At 50.8% G+C, this 16,576-nt stretch overlaps 5 protein-coding genes across 5 annotated transcripts; 2 read left to right on the forward strand and 3 right to left on the reverse strand.

Annotated features, from left to right (window-relative positions):
* Nucleotides 1–12: 12 nt before the first annotated feature.
* On the reverse strand, nt 13–1,737 carry PFICI_06185 (Mitogen-activated protein kinase spm1; the record flags this gene model as incomplete). The annotated part of the gene is made up of 5 exons (XM_007834766.1): nt 13–635; nt 690–1,004; nt 1,090–1,156; nt 1,322–1,454; nt 1,625–1,737. The coding sequence occupies 5 exons, from the start codon at nt 1,735–1,737 to the stop codon at nt 13–15; spliced, it is 1,251 nt and encodes a 416-aa protein (XP_007832957.1).
* Nucleotides 1,738–8,528: 6,791 nt separating this feature from the next.
* Nucleotides 8,529–9,035, forward strand: PFICI_06186 (uncharacterized protein; the record flags this gene model as incomplete). Its single annotated transcript, XM_007834767.1, has 1 exon — nt 8,529–9,035. One exon carries the CDS (start codon nt 8,529–8,531, stop codon nt 9,033–9,035), a length of 507 nt encoding a protein of 168 aa, XP_007832958.1.
* A 1,126-nt stretch (nt 9,036–10,161) lies between these two features.
* On the forward strand, nt 10,162–11,685 carry PFICI_06187 (uncharacterized protein; the record flags this gene model as incomplete). The annotated part of the gene is made up of 2 exons (XM_007834768.1): nt 10,162–10,241; nt 10,311–11,685. The coding sequence occupies 2 exons, from the start codon at nt 10,162–10,164 to the stop codon at nt 11,683–11,685; spliced, it is 1,455 nt and encodes a 484-aa protein (XP_007832959.1).
* A 180-nt stretch (nt 11,686–11,865) lies between these two features.
* Nucleotides 11,866–13,090, reverse strand: PFICI_06188 (uncharacterized protein; the record flags this gene model as incomplete). Its single annotated transcript, XM_007834769.1, has 2 exons — nt 11,866–12,690; nt 12,821–13,090. 2 exons carry the CDS (start codon nt 13,088–13,090, stop codon nt 11,866–11,868), a joined length of 1,095 nt encoding a protein of 364 aa, XP_007832960.1.
* A 719-nt stretch (nt 13,091–13,809) lies between these two features.
* On the reverse strand, nt 13,810–15,917 carry PFICI_06189 (uncharacterized protein; the record flags this gene model as incomplete). The annotated part of the gene is made up of 4 exons (XM_007834770.1): nt 13,810–15,352; nt 15,417–15,654; nt 15,728–15,796; nt 15,884–15,917. The coding sequence occupies 4 exons, from the start codon at nt 15,915–15,917 to the stop codon at nt 13,810–13,812; spliced, it is 1,884 nt and encodes a 627-aa protein (XP_007832961.1).
* Nucleotides 15,918–16,576: the final 659 nt, after the last annotated feature.

Consider the following 16,576-nt stretch of genomic DNA (forward strand, 5'->3'; position numbering starts at 1 on the left):
TCTACGATACATCTATCGCCTGTCCAGTCCACCTGCCAGCTCGGCTTCCAGACCACCGGCCTGGCCCTGGTATTCTTGTGGCCTGGGATCTTCGCTGGTCCACTGCTGTTGTCCGCTTGGCAATGGGACTTGGCCGGCGCCGGGCTGTTGTCCAGCACCAGGCTGCCCAGCCCCCGATGGTGCCGTTCTGACGTGCTGTCTGAAGCGATAGACTTCGTCCAGGATCATCTTTCGCATATCGCCAACGTCGTCGACAACTTCAAAATCAAAGTTGAAGGTGGTCGGACAATCGGGCTCGTCCGTCTCGTCGTGCCAAATCTTGAGGTAAGGGTGCTGGAGCGCTTCCTCGACGGAGATGCGGGAAGAGGGGTCAAACGCAAGCATGCGGTCGAGGAGGTCGAGGGCATCGGGGTTCGCGTTGGGGAAGAGCTGCTGGAAGGGCTTCTTGGCCATGTACGGCAGGTTGCGCACATACTCTTGGGCACGAGAAGAACCGATTCGCGACAAGGTTTCCTCATTGGGGGTACCCAGGATGTGCAAGATCTGGTTGAGCTGGTCGACATAGTCTCTGCCCTTGAAGAAGGGACGGCCGCCAAGCAATTCAGCCAGAATACATCCAACAGACCATACGTCGACTGGACGCCGCGTTAGTGAAAGGCTTATAGGAACAGAAATACGAGTTCACGTACTGGCTTTTGTGTAGCTTTGGAAGCTCAACATAATCTCGGGAGCACGGTACCATCTCGTGGCAACATATTCGGTCATGTAACCAGCATTCTCCTCGGGATCGACTGAAAAACCTCTGGCCAGGCCAAAGTCGCAAATCTTGAGCTCGCAGTCGGCATTGACCAGCAGGTTTCCGGGCTTGAGATCACGGTGCAATACATTGGCCGAGTGGATGTACTTGAGACCGCAAAGGATTTGGTAGATGAAGGATTGGAAATGGGCGTCGGTCAAGGGTTGTCCGGAGCGGATGATGGCAGCAAGATCGCATTCCATGAGCTCTGTGCCAGCAGAATGAATGTCAGCAAAGTCATAATCGGAGTCGGTCGGTGCAGACGAGGCTGGTTGTTCGCAGCTAGTACGCACCTTCATATAGATATGTTTCGTTGAAGTTGTCGGGACGGGGAATGTCCATGTCGTACAGACATGTTATCTAGAAAAGGACCTACCCGTCAGCATTCTTTGATCCGCGCTGCATATTCATTGTGCTTGTAATGTCGCTGCGAGTGCGAGCCCAAAATGGTGCAGACACACAACACGAGGAGGATGGGATAGGATAGCGGGGGGTTTTCGAGGTTTCATGGCGGGGCTTGCTCACGTTGCGATGGCCTCGGAAATGCTGCAGCAGCTTGATCTCGCGCAGGGCGCGCTTGGCGAGAATCTTCTTGCTAAAGACATTGGTGACCTTTTTGATGGCAACTCCTTCATTGGTCTGATTGTTGACGGCGGCACTGTTTTGGGGGAGAAGAGGGAAAAATGTCAGTTTCGAGTTCTTTTTATTTTTTGCGGCGATGGCCTCGCTTTGCTTTGCCCCCGCGCGCAATGGAGGGGTCAAAAAGTCGCGAGCGAAATGGGCCGGGCTCTAGTCAGTCGTCGGCGGGAAAGAGGCGAGCGTACGTACCAAACGATACCATAGGCTCCTTGGCCCAATTCCTTGGTGACCGTATACCGTTCGTCCACGATAAAGTCCTGGTTGAAAACCTTGAATACTTTGCGTCCTTGTAAGTCGGCCATGTTTTCCAACCGGTCTCACTACCTGTGAGATTTTTTTTTGTATCGTCTTGTGTTGTGTGTAGGTAGGCAGGCAGGCAGATACGAGTTGGTGGGTTATGTATGTATATGCGAGACGTCGGACCTGGTTATTAGTTGGAGAGATCGAGACAGGCCAGTCGTCAGAAAAGCCGCCCAAAAGCAAGAGACGCAGCAGGCAGGGAAGCCAAGCTAGGACCTTCAACTAGGTACCCTACCTAGCTATGTGTCAAGAATGCCACAAGCAAGCGGGTGAGCAGTGGATCCCTATCAGAACAAAGACGACTTTGTTGGCTTATGACAACAGCAGGGCGGGGTGATTCGAAAACGGGAGACTCCGCAATATACCCAAGTAGCACAGACAAAGGAATAGGTACGGAGTATCTCGACTTGGACCAAGGTGGGCTGCTCCGGCAAAGTCTAAATCTCTGGTAGTTCTGGGCGGGACTCTCTTTTCGAAGTCAAGCAAGGTAGTGTAGCTGTAGTGGCCAGAGAAAAGGTATTTCAGTCTTCTGTATGTGGATGAGGCCGGTGGCGCAAGGCGAAGAAGTTGGTCGTTTGATTTATAGCTGCTGTATATAGGCTGGGGCGGAGTATATCGAGCGATGATTCCAATTATAAATAAGACGCAGTACCCTTTTTAATAACAAAATCAAGAGTTTCTAATAAGAAAAGACGAAGGCTACCATAAGGTATGTGCAACGGGACTTGGATTTTTTTTTAATTTCAACTGGGACGACACAAATATTTGTAGGTCAGCCTGGCTTATGCGAGATTCGCTGCGCGCATATATTGTATCCCGCGTCGTCTTACTTGCATCGTTTGGTGCCTTTGACATGCTTTGCCTCTTTTGAATTCACGGGATGCTCTTTATTTGCGCGCCGCGCAACAATTTCGAGGTAAACTCGCCAATCGTAAGAGAGCGACACCGATCAAAGACCCAGACAAGTGGGAATATGAGGCCATGCAAATGAGGTGCAGGTTAACCAGCTCCCGATCCCCCACAAGGGGACCTGCGCGGGTCTGCCGTTGGCCAGTTTTCGAGACCCTTGCCGAATGCCCGCAGCCGGACCCAGCGTCAGATCTCATCCCTAGCAAAAGCTAACCGCTGGCGAGGCTTGGGATAAGCCCTATTGGCTCAAACTTTGGGTTGTAGCCGCTCAAGACTTATTATGGAAATTAAGTAGGACATTCAAAGCCCAGTCTGACTAGCAAGAGCAAGAGCTCCGATTGAGCTGCCTACGAGCCGGTACGGAATGAGAACAATTTGTTTGTGCCCAAAGGTTGGGCGGGGAGATAAAGGCATCTAACCTAGGTCTTTTGCGCGATGCTTTGCCAGTATGTACATAAGCTTTCTCGGTTGAGATATTGCCGCAAATAGTAGCCTGCAATGAGGCCGCTGCAAAGTCCTAGGTTAGGTAGGTAGCTTGTGGTTGGGGGCTGAGTCGAGGCTGAGCTCTCTTCTTACCCAGGAGGTAGTGTAACAGCCAGCATCCTAACCACAATTCGAATGCCTCATCGCTACTGATAGATATTGGGTTGCTTTCCTATAATTAAACCTGGCTATGTGAAGCGACAGTCAAGGACTTGGCGCGCCCCAAATCCATCAATCATGGAGAGCATTTGCCTATGCACGAGTTCTTTGTTTAGCGTCATACTGAAGCGAGTAATAAGTTTATGATGACCTGTTGGAGAGGTATTTACTCAGTCTATTGGCTTGATCCTCGATTCAATCATGCATGTGCTGAATTGAACACTGATACGACCAGTATCTGAAAATGAAGGATAAATTAAAAAGATGGTCTACATCTACGAAAATAATGTGTGCAAACAGACTTAAACAACCCTTCCCGTTGTGTCACCCGAAGGGTGCCACACAACCCAGCCACACTGTGGCGCATCAAACGCGTTTTATTTCCTTTCTTCTTCTTGTTCTTCTTTCAAACATATTCAGGCGATGCGTTATGGGGCTTTGAGGATGGTAGCACATATTGATTGATGTGCCGATGATTATGATTGTCTTTGGCAGGCACTGTTGGGATAAGTGCTTACTCCAACAGGGTTCTCGAATGGGGTTTTTCCCCCTTGGAAGATGATGTCGCAGGCTTCCACAACGCAGCCTTTTGAGATAAATCCGGACATTGTCATAAGTTGCAAAGTCAGACGGCTCATTTACTGATAAGTCTCAACTTTGATCACACATGATGCTAGTTGTATCGTATGTTCATGATCAAGGCGATCAAAATATCGTCTATCACAAGACTCATCGCTGGATTCGGCGGGTTGACTCCAACTAGTGATTCTATAATGATCGAATTGTGTTTGATCATATTTTGGTATTTCAAAGACCTTTCCACCTTGACTTTCTGTAAATGCATAGTCATCACATTACAGACCTTTGTCGATTCGATCGATATCCTAATCTCTCTGTCTGTGTGTGAAGCATTTTACTCATATTATGCACTATTCCAGTCAGATGAGATTGCCGCAACCATTCACTTCATCGCGGCTGCTGCATGTCTTACCAGCAACGACAGATGATAGAGATAGGATGCTCTTTGACCTCTTGAATCAAATACTATGTGGTGAGGACCTTGATGGCTGTAAAGAATTTACTGTATACAAGCCGGGAACTAAATCAACTGTATAATGCGTTGTTGCGCTTGTGCCTCGACGGCAGATACGCGAGGCCTTCGGGCAGCACGCAATTTCAGCCCAGCTGACCAAAAAAAAAAGTGCGTTTGAAAGTGCGTCACCAGATTTGCTGAAGAAATATCTGGTGTGCTTTGGTACGATACTAGGAGAACGTTGTTGTCTCACAATCGGCAGGTGTTGAAGCGCTGACCTCCGAAGGGACTGAGCGTTGAGCCCTGAATCACGACAAGCGCATTGCGTAAAGACGGCATTGCGTCCTAGTGAGCGACTAATTACTGATTTACAATGATACAAGCAAGGGGACCTTAACGAATGTCTCGCGCGTTCCTGGATTCATTCTCATCAGGCTGAAGTGGCAGTTCTCAGAATCCAGAGCTAGGGTCGTGCTGGTCAGACTGGGGGTAGGTAAGCATACTGTTTATGATGTAATACTTACACAATGTGCCCATTTACAGTACATACCGTCTTGGCGGAATACTGTTATGTTGTCTTGCAGCGAGACTGGTCTAGAACTATTGTACCATTGTGACAATAGCACACGCAAAATACCTAGACATCCTAACAACGATGACCAGAGCTTGAAAGTTGCTGCTCATGAGAATGTCTTCGGGGCGCCGTGATCAATGAGCTCATACTTGGCAGAACCTACTCGAAATCAGGTATCATGGCGACTTTGCAACCATCCAACCATTGCTGGGGGTCCAGCCGCTGGGCGCAGGTAGTACGGATGTTGATAAGTGACCATTGAGCATGCTCTTGATAGGTCGGTTAGTAGGTTGAGATAATATGCGCTCTTTGTTAAGATGGTACCCGGAGCAAACGCTGCGGCCACAATGAATTTTCAAGCTTGCTGTATCATCAAGGCAAATGTTGAGGTGGATGTACGCATGTATGCAGGTACCAGTGTCAAAAAAGTAAAGGTCGTGATCCTTGAAGGGGAATCCGGAGAATCCCAAGAGGGCTGACTCTCGTATGCGGTGTCGATCAGGCTAATTCGACCGATCTTCAAGGCGGCGTGACGTTCTGACTAACGTTCCACGGAGTTGGGATCCGAGAGGGCCAGAGAGCCTAGAGGGATCATGATTTTCCCAGTTTCAAGTAGCCCTGGCGGGAACATGGATATTAGGGCAAACGAGAGCGATCGATCCTCGCGGGAGCTGGTGGACTGGTGTAGTGAATGGCAGGCACCTCACGGCCGACAAGGGCCGGTGATTGTGGTTGCGTGGTGTTCGCGTCCACCCAATCTACCCTGAACAGAGTTCATCAACGAATCAAGCACGTAGATCATTTCCAATACCCTCCAAGGAAAGATCAAAGTGGAGAGGTTTCACACAGACCAAGAAGTCAACTCAGGGTTTCTCCGGATTTAGAAGAAAGCAGAGGATTCTTTGACAAGAAGCCATGAAAACCAAAAACCATGTGGGTGAACAGACAAGAGTAAAATAGCATGTAATAATACTCAGATGATGAGTGCCCAGGTCTAGCCCTGACCGCCAAATTTGATTGCGGGTATCCCAATCTGCCCCTCTGATGTGAAACTAGCAGGCAGGCACTCCCGACAGTCTGGACCTTTTCCCTTCCATGGTGCACATGTGTGTCTTTGGGCTGGCTAGGATTCGTCGCGGGATCACCCCTGTCATTGAATTGACATCAATCCGGATTCCATCTTTCTCCTCGATTTCCTTTTGGCTTTTCAATTTTTGGAACCCCACGACGTCACCGTGGCTTAATTCTTCCATCCTACATCCCATGGTACATATCTGCCAGGAACAATGAATGATGGTACATACATAGTAGATCGGCTTGTCCCTGAACTCTCGGGGATTGATTCAAGGAGTCAGTTAGGCCAGGCCACATTTGGCTGGGTATTATTACCTACAACTACCATGTACACGTGTATGAGCGTGGGACACACAATTCGCACCCCCGAGCCACTGCTAAATTTACCATATGATCTGCCTTGCATTGCGGGAGCGCGATTTGAGGGTTCAACGCACAGTGCAACCTGTTCGTAGTGTACATAGAATAATAGCTGGCAACTGGGCTGCAACGCATCCATCACCTTCCCTTATCTCATCAGGGGCAATATTTGTATGTAGCTGTATGCATGCATACAAATATTGCCTCGGCCCTTGATCGAGATCAAGCTGGCGTCAACCTGCCCAAAATCGTCTGCTTGCAATGCTATTGCCCGATCAACCAAGAAGAACACAAAAGTTCAAACTCGCCAATTCCTGTGACCTCTTGATCAAATGCTGTAGACGGTCCGTCCATGCGCAACAATCAAGAACGACCAACCACCCCTCTCAACTTTTTATCAATAATCAACTACCACAAATTCGTCTGTATTATTTGATTAGTGGCGCCTACGATACCCGTCCGGACGGAGCACCTAGCCCAGTACAGCCAGCAACAATTGCTACTAGTCAGGACACTGCATTTTGCTCGATGCAGGTAGCCACCGCTCATCTACGTACTCATCTGTAAATATCCTAGACCCTGGAGCCTTTGGATCGCGACGTCGCAGCAAGAAACGTTCCTGAAATCGACTTTGCCATCCACACTATTGTGCCGGATATTGCCTCTAGTCACTCGAGCGAATGATTGTGAGATTGGCCGCTGCAAAGACGCAATTTCCTCTGACCAGAATCGAGGCCTCACAAGATAAAAGAAAAAAGTTATTTACATTATCTTTACCGCCAACCGCCTGGTATCCATTTAGCGACCCTGGCTACTTCAAAGCTAGCTGCACATTGATACTGGGGCATCGATCATCTTCCAATACCAATTGGCCAACTCACCACGCAATAGGGGGTATCAAAGTTATTACCTTGCAACATATACAAAATCGTCCATTCGTGCATTGCTGCTTTTTCCGTCCTTGCTATTCACCATTCTCAACCACCTCAAGAAGAAGCCAAGGAGAAAAAGAGAAAAAAACTACTTTCTCAGCTTGCTCTCGGACTGCAAAACTTGAGGCCTTGCGGGGTGTTCAGCTGTCGTCAAACCACGCCAGCACCGTACCGGATCACGCCTTGGTGCGCCTCGCAGTTCGTATCGTCCCACCCTGGCATCGCTAGCCAGCGATCTGGACCTTTCGCCATAGCAGATTTCAGCTTCGCCGCAGCCATTTGGCTCGCTCTACTTTGTCCCAGGTGACAGCATCACCGCAGACAGACACTTTTTGAGGGGGAGATTAGACGTTGCGTACAACATTATTATTGTTACAACGGGCAACCAAGCATTCAACGACGCCTCTCGCTCCTCCAGCCCAATTGACTTTCGTATAGCCAAGCAACAAAACCGGCCGGGTCCCATCTAGGCTCAACTCTGCTTTTTCGTGCTTATAGTTTGGGACACCTCTACGTACTACACACTACGACCACGACCAACCATCTCGAGCTTCCCCTCTTGGATCTTCACGATTCAAGAAAGTCAAGACGAACAAGCGCAGCTTCTAAACAAGTTTCCGCCACACCTGTCGCCCAAGCTGCACCTTTTGGGTTACAACTAGCCGCTGCCACTAAAAAGAGCTGCGTTACTGTGCTCGGCTAACAACACACACATTGATAAGAAAAGTCCACTGACTGCGCGACTTCCCACCCCCCATCTCCTCGTTTCATCAATACATTATTTGTGGAAGTCTAAATCCGAAAAAAACCGTTGGAGATTTGAATATTTGTTTCACCTCTCTTTCTTTATTTCTTCCTTCTTCCCTCTTCCCTGAAAATTTACTTCATCACTACGTAGCACACCTACGTACGTCACTTTACCGCCCAGTCTCTGCAGCACATTGAGGGCCTATCCATTCGAAACGTGGAGAGAAGAATTAGGATCGGCAACGCAATCAAGTCGCAACTCTAGCCGAGTCCACTTATACAGCGATTGAAGAAGCAATCGATCGACATCACACATCTTCTTTCCATTGACGCAACATACCATCACACGATACGGACAAACATACAGCTCTGAAAGAAAACCTTCCCCAGCCGCTGCAACAGTTCGTCTTTTGAAACAATTGTGCAATACCAAATACGCCTTCCGATGAGCTCGCCATTAGCTAGCCATTTTATATCCCAACATACGCCCTTAGCATTCAGCTCATACTATAATACGCTACGATGACGTTACATGCCATGGATCTGGACAAGAACTGCGATGGCGACTTTGCCATGCAGAGATATCTCCTCCTTCAGGGACAACACGAGGAGCTCACACAACACATGTACGACTTGTGCCCGGCATACTCGTGCGCTTCATCTACAGTGATGACGTCGCCGTCTCTTTCGCCTACTCGCTCGGCTACACTCAGCCCTCTCTCGAGCAAGCACACATCCCCCTCTCGCAATCACCGGCGGTCTTCCGGAGCCAATAGGCCAGGATCGAGAATGGCCTCTAGTCTCTTGGAGCCCGTGCTCGATGAGGAGATTATGGGGGAAATGAAGGCAGACGAGCAAAAGCTCTGCAATGTCAATGAAGGCATCAAGCGAGCATTGACGGAGCTCCTCAACAGTGATGCCGTCAGAAACGACCGTGCCATGAGGACATGGGTACAGACGAGACTGATGGACACGGAGAGGGAACTGAGGACAGGCAGACGCCGGAGGAGCAACGGAAGTACTGATTAGAAGGCGGCATTTCTCAAGAAACTTGAAGCACGCTTTCAAAAAGCAACGCAAGATGCTTCAAGTCTTATAGGGTTTCATCCTCGGCGCAGCATCAACGGGCCATGTACAAATCATACAGCCCACACGGTTGGATCATCACGGCGACGGCGCTCTGGAGTTGGGTCTTGATATCATATGATCAAGGGCAATTTTTTTTTTTTTTTATGATGGTGGCGTTTCCTCTTTTGGTTTTCAAAAGCTGGTTTTTTGCTTTTTAAGCATTGCGATGGAAAAGGTCGGCACAGGAAATGGGAATTCGACTCATGGGAATTACTACATATATTGCGGTGAATCGCCTGTCACTGCAAGGACATTGTTAGTTATCTATAACTAGGCCGGTAGCAACATTGGTGTTGTGGCCAGGAAGAATCAAGAATCAAACATCTATATTCATATGTTCTAAGCATATTTCTGTTCATCATAAGTGTTGGAGGCACTTTTCCCGTAGTCGATGTGGCGCCAGTCTTGAAGGGAATCGTCCAACTGAGCAAGCGAATACTTGTTGCCGACTCCTCTGCGTGGGAGGCCTTCTCGTCGTCGCCAAGAGATCACAAACATGGATATGAATGGTCGAATTTGGGTGCAGGCGACCAAACCTTTTCGGAGCAAGCGGTGCTCTATCGTGATGCCGACGGAAAGGGCTGATGCAACCGAGTACAAAAGGTATGGAGATATACATTACACGCTGCCCAAGGTGCCAACGGGCAAAGTCTTACATTCCTTGGGCCCCTCCCGCGGGGCTCCAGCCATGTGCAGTAACCCGCATGCACTATTTGTAGCCATTAAACTCAATGGAGATGGCGCGTGTAGGGTTGCGTTCACCGCTAAAATCGTAGATTTTAACCACTGCTCCAAGGGTTCATTCCAGTCCATCTAACCTTAAGAGTACCTACGACGTAGCCCGCCCGCAAGGCTGAAGTCGCCCGCAACGTGGATCTCCATCTCGTCATTGTCAAAATTTCAGCCTTTCCCGTTTTGCAACAATCGCAGACAACATTCCGAGAATCAACGGGGGAAAACATCTGCTCGAGATATATAATGATTCGGTTGGATTAAGGAAAGCGAATTTCTTTCCAAGCTCTACGCCATGTCTGTCCTTCTCGAGACCAGCTTGGGCGACATCGTCATTGACTTGCTCATTGACTACGCGCCCAAGGAATGCGAAAAGTAAGCTTCACCCCGTCTGTCATCGGACCCATTGCGCTGATGCATGTGTTTTTTTCTTCCTTTGAATAGCTTCTTGAAACTTTGCAAGGTCAAATACTACAACTTTTCGCCGGTTCACTCCGTCCAACCAAACTTTTCCTTTCAGACCGGCGATCCCCTCGGCCCTACGTCCAAAGACTCGGATGGCGGCACCTCGATATGGGGGCTTCTCTCGGGAAGCTCTTCCAAAGCGACCTATCCGGCGACTTTTCACCCGAAACTCAAGCACCTCGAGCGCGGCACCGTCTCCATGGCCACCGCACCGGTACCTTCCGATCCCGACACGCGACTTGCTGGCAGCCAGTTCATCGTGACGCTGGGAGACAATACAGACTATCTCGACAGCCGGGCCTCCATTTTCGGCAAGGTGGTGGAGGGCTTTGACGTGCTGGAAAAAATCAATGGTGCCATTACCGACAAGGAGGGCCACCCGCTAGTCGACATACGAATCAAGCACACGGTCGTCCTCGACGACCCGTACCCGGACCCGGCGGGCCTGCGCGAGCCGAGCGCGAGCCCGCCGCCGAGCAAGGCGCAGCTCGCTACCGTGCGCATCGCCGATGATGCCGATCTCGACGAGCAGGTGGACGAGGAGGCGGCGACCAAGAAGCGCCGCGAGGCAGAGGCGCGCGCCCAGGCCCTGACGCTGGAGATGATGGGCGACTTGCCGTTTGCCGAGGTCAAGCCCCCAGAAAATGTCCTCTTTGTGTGCAAGCTGAATCCCGTAACGCGCGACGAAGATCTCGAGCTCATATTTTCTCGGTTTGGCAAGATTCTCAGCTGCGAGGTCATTCGGGACAAGAAGACGGGCGATTCCTTGCAATACGCGTTCATCGAGTACGAGGAAAAGGGCGCGGCCGAGGCGGCTTATTTTAAAATGCAAGGAGTTCTCATTGATGACCGCAGGATACATGTCGACTTTTCCCAGAGCGTGAGCAAACTCAGTGATGTCTGGCGCAGCAGCGAAAACGCGAAGAGGTCGCGCAATGCTGGCAGCGGTGGTGGATGGGGTGGTGTCGAGGGACTGGAAAAGTGGCGCAAGTATCGGGTGGATAGAGGCGAGAACGAAGACCGCAACGGAAAATACGGCATGGTCTACAACGAAGAGGAGATGCGCCGCCGGCATGCGTCACAGGCTGCCGCTTCCGGGTCCCAAGATGACGGCGATCGGGAGTCCCGGCAGCAGAGAGACAATCGCTCTGGAGGAGGACGTGGCGGTGAGAGGCGCGACTGGGATAAGAAGCCAAGCCGTCGGAGTCGTAGCCGAAGTCCTAGACGGGACAGGTATTCTGATCGGGACCGATCGGGTCAGGATGGCAGGCGAGACAGACCTCGCTTTGATGATCGTGACAGGCGAAATCGGGATAGGGACAGAGACAGAGGATACGGTGATCGACGAAGGTGACCTCATCAGATACCACAAATTGAAAGTAAAATAAAATAATGGATTGACCCGGACATGTCCAAAGGCGTTGGGATCAATGTCTTGGACTGGGCCATTTCAGCTCAAACTGATTTGATCCGCCATCACCCACATGGTGAAAGAATCGAGACTTCGGTCTTCGGGTCGTAATATTTCCTTGTTTTATGATGAAATAATCTCACAGATCCTAATTGGCACTTGGTCATTGTAAAAAGGACCGTTTTGGGACGCTCGGGGCGGTAGGGCGTAGTCGACCTGATGAACTCCGAAACGCCTCTGCTCGCAAACGCGCAAAAAGGCATCATATGTCTTGCGATTGCGTTCCGTCGCCGCGATTATGACCTTTACCGAAGGGTAGAGTTGGAAAAGGTCCTCAATGACGCTCACCAGGGACGGAATGACGCGCTCGTCGTACGTGACGTCGGCGCCGAGGACCACGTCGATGGGCCGGCCGCCGTTCCAGGCCGCCTCCTCGGTGCCCAGTAGGGCGTGGCCCCATTTCAAGTCCATGGCGGTAATGAGAGGGCCATTTTGCTCCGTCGAGGTATCCTCTGGCTGTTGCTGCTTTTGGAGTCCATTGACGAAAAAGTTTTCCGGCAGGTTATTGACCACGTCGTCGGAGCCGTCGGACGCAATGACTTGGCGCGGGGACAGGTACTTTGCGCAGAGAATGGAAATGTAGCCCGTGCCCGCGCCCAGCTCGAGCACGCCTTTACCTTGAATCAGGGAAGGGTGTTCGCAGAGGTACTGTCCTAGGTGAAGGGCGGCTTCCCACGTCCGCAGACCAGTGGTGCCGGCGGCTGAGATGAGGTCGCGCGTCTCGAGGAGTGTGATCTGGGGTGTAGTAGCAGTGGTAGTAGCAGACTCTTCCTTGAGCAGAGATAAGGAATAAGTCACGTAGGACTTTTGCTGCGCAGCATCGAGCTCCGAGGGTACTGGGGATGCGAGACTCTCGGCCAGCCGGCCCATCAGGTCATCAGAGACACCCTATATATCTCGAGGTTAGCTCATGGGAAACAAAGGTAGACAGTTGAAGACAGTGGCAAAGGCAAGCCAAATGATTGTATATCAAAGACAGTCCTCGGAAAAAGCAGACGAGGCCTGACTAGGGGCTTACATGTTGTTCCCAGTCCTCAATGCTATCCTCAATCTTGGACATGAGATCCTTGAGGACGCGGAGCTCATACCTCGGCGGGGGCGGGTACGATGTTGCCGCATCGGCAAAGAGGCGTTCAAAAATGGCCGACTGGACATGCTCCTCACGCAGGAGTTTCGGTTCTGGAAAGTCGAGCTCATTCTCGAGTTGGAGATATTGGCGGCAGAACCGGACCACACTCTCATGGCTGGCAAAGTCGCCATTCAAGACATTGGCGGCAGCCGAAGTCATGGTGTTCCAAGGGATGATTGCTCTCAAGTCCAGGTATTCGAGAGAAGTTAATCGTGCTCAGAGCAAGCCACGATCTGATAAAGGGAATGTGAAGTTTTACTGCACAATGCCTATTAGTCAACGCCGTAATGAAAATATTGAACAGCACTTGGATAAGAGGCTAGGTAAGCAGCATTTCTCATCATGATCACAAGACATCCGGTCATCATGGCTGCTGCTCAGCGCTGGATTGTGCATTTGCATAGAGAAATCCCATTTATGGCGATCAGGAAAGGTAGTCACTTACACCGAGATACAAAGTATATACCAGGTTTATAATGTTGGCTGTTAATTTGCTTGTGGCTTGTCTACCTATGTATTTCTCCATTTTGCAAGTAATGATTGGCCGTTGGGTTGGGTAGGGCTTTGCGCTAGCCCCAGCAGCGGCAGCCCCAGCCAAGCAACTTGGAGTGAAGGCTTCTTTCTTTTCCTTGTATACACTTGCAAAGCAGGATCCGATTACATGTTGAGCTTTTAATGTTTTCAAAATAGATTCTTTCATATCGTGAAGCATTCAAATATAACAGCTATGTATACAGCTAGTCTGCACCAAGGTATTTTACGTGATATCCACTTTCATCATACAATGATGATGCACAGGACATCAAGCCGCTAATAATAATCTTGAAACCCATTCCAATGTACGCCGCAAGCAATGAAGAAGAACGCAATGTTGAGCTTTAGATCTCCAGGGTGACCTCCTGGCCCTTCACCCGTCCTATCACCTGTTGAGGGGCGTACTTGGGAATGACTTCGTCATCGTGCAGCATCTCAAACTCCTCGGTGGCATCACGACCCATGAAGTTCATGATTGCCTGGGGACCACCAGGGTGCTCCTCGAGCCAGTTGGACAGGTCCATGACCACACCCTTGACGACAACCCATAAGTCCTCTTTCTTGTTGTGCTTGGCGACCTCCTCCATGGTGAACTCCTTCTCGGGGACTTCAAACTTCTTGGGGCTCTGCGGCTTTGAGGCGTTCGCAGACGACTTGCCAGCATCAGCCTTGGGCGTAGGGCCAGCGGCGCTGGTTGTGCCGACGGTCGCCGAGGTACCCGATGCAGCACCACCCCATTCAACTGAAACCTTGCCTGGCTGCGAAGGGTCAATGTGGAGTGAGATCTGGCCCAGACGAGCAGCAGCGCCGCCAACAGAGCCCGACAAGGCCTGCTGGAACAGGTAGTTGCTTGCCGTGTCACCAGCCACACGACCATAGACAACGCAGCCCAGCAGCGACGAGCCACCGAGACGGTTGGCACCGTGGACACCACCAGCCAGCTCACCGCAGGCAAACAGACCCTCAAATGGCTTCTGCTCCTTGTTGAGAACTTGAGCCTTGTCGTTGATCTCAATACCACCCATGGTAAAGTGGAGGACGGGCTCCATCACGGCGACGTGGAAGTCATCGTTAATGTCAACGGGCAAGTTGTGGAAGAACTTCTTGCCCCATGGGTCCTTCTGCTTGCCATCGGCAATGGCATTGTAGGTCTGGAAAGTCTTCTGGAGGTGCTCGGGCTTGCAGCCAATCTCCTTGGCGAGCTCCTGGCCAGTCATCTTCTTCATGAGACCACGGCCAGAGTAGTGGCGAGTGTGGAAGTCCAAAGTGTTGGATGCCTTGGAGTTGAGGATGAGACGAATGGGGAACTTGCCCTTGTCCTTCTCCTTCCACATCATGCCAGAGACGTAATCTCTGTGGCCGAGCTCGTCGCAGAATCGGTCACCGTCAGCGTTGAGAAGAAGACCACCCTCACCACGGAGAGCCTCGGCAGCCAAGAACTTCCACTTGGAGCCGGGATCCTTGGGGTCGACAAGACCGGTAGGGTGAACCTGAACCTTGTCCATGTCAATGCCATTGCCGCCAATGGCCATAACCATCTTCTGACCATCACCAGTGGCGTGCGAGCCGTTGGTGGTAGCAAGACCAAAAGTGTCGGGTCTGTGCTCCTTCAGCAGGGAGCCATCGCCAAAGTCAGCGGCATAGCCACCAGTGGCCAGCACGACGGGGCCCTCGACGGTCTGGCTCTCGCCATTGTACTCATATGTGACACCAGTGACCTTGTTACCCTCCTTGTTCAGGCCAGTGACGCGGGCCTTCTTGATGATCTGAACTCGCTCCGGCTCGGTCTCGGCGAGGTCCTCTAGCCTTTGCATGAGAGCATATGTGATGGCCATACCGGGGAACTTTGCATCGTGACCTCTGTGTGTTCTCGGCTGGGAGTGACCACTGCAGAAAGGTTAGCCACACAAAGAAATCACGATTGACAACTTGTGTGCTGGAATCTACTCACCCAAGGCGGGAAACCAGGGTCAAATCTAGGTTGAAGACATCTTGCAGCCACTCAACTGCGGCGGCAGACTTGTATGTGAGAACTTTGATGAGATCGGGCCTGGCCTTGTCACGGGCAGACTTCAATGTGTCATCGTAGAACTGTTTTACACTGTCTTGGATCTTGTGGTCGACCTGTGTGCGGGTCAAGGCACCGTTGATGCCGGAAGTGGCCTTGGTGGAGTTTCCACCAAAGAAGCCTATCGTACGAGGAACGGGTCAGCGCAGTCCGTTTAGTGAGCGGGACAAAAGGAGCATATTATGCCTTCTTACCTTGCTTGTCGAGGACAACGACATTACCACCAGCGAGGTAGATTGTGTGCGCGGCACTCAAGCCGGACACTGCGCATTTTTGTCAGTTTTCTTATTCATGTAGTGAAGAGGGCAGCTGTGATCATGCTGTATTCCCAAGAGCAATGGAGCGCTTACATCCGCCACCGACGACAATTACGCTAGGTGCCATCGTATGTTTAGTGGAGTTTGATGGTTATGGAGGGGTATATAGCGAGTAGTGAGAGGCCGCGACAATGAATCAACTGTCGGATCGTCGTCAATGAGAGAAGATGATAAGAGAAGAGGAGGAATGGGAAAAAAGAAGAACGGAAGAGATGCAAAGTGAAATAATGGAGGAGGAATGAGGGCAGGTGATATTGTATTCGCCGCGTTGCTATGGCCCGAAACTAAGACGACCTTCTGTGAAATGCTGGCGCGCTGATTCGTGAGCCGAGGTCAAGCGCTACTTGATGTATGGGGCTTCGGGTCCCACTGGGCTCTCCCCCCGGGCCCACCCAAGCTTTCTTCTGGGGGGAGGGGCTTTAGTGGACTTTTCTCTAGAAGCTGGGGGGGATTTGGGGGGGCTAGAATGTCCCGAGGCCGCCACGAGCCAACGAGCATTTGATCCCCACACAGACACTGAGCAAGTCGACGACCCGTGGAGTTGAACTCTAACCAGGAACATGCTGCCGAGAGGATAAAACCCGTGCATTTTTGCCTCACACTAGAATGCATGGAAACACGGATTCATGACTGGTAATTACAAGTAAAGAAATACTAAGAATACAAATAATTCATTCACCGACATGAGAATTTTGCAGAAGCTATCCGTCGCCGATACCGTCGTCC

This window comes from Pestalotiopsis fici (genome assembly GCF_000516985.1).
Source record: "Pestalotiopsis fici W106-1 unplaced genomic scaffold PFICI_Scf_4, whole genome shotgun sequence".
Lineage (NCBI taxonomy): Eukaryota > Fungi > Ascomycota > Sordariomycetes > Amphisphaeriales > Sporocadaceae > Pestalotiopsis > Pestalotiopsis fici.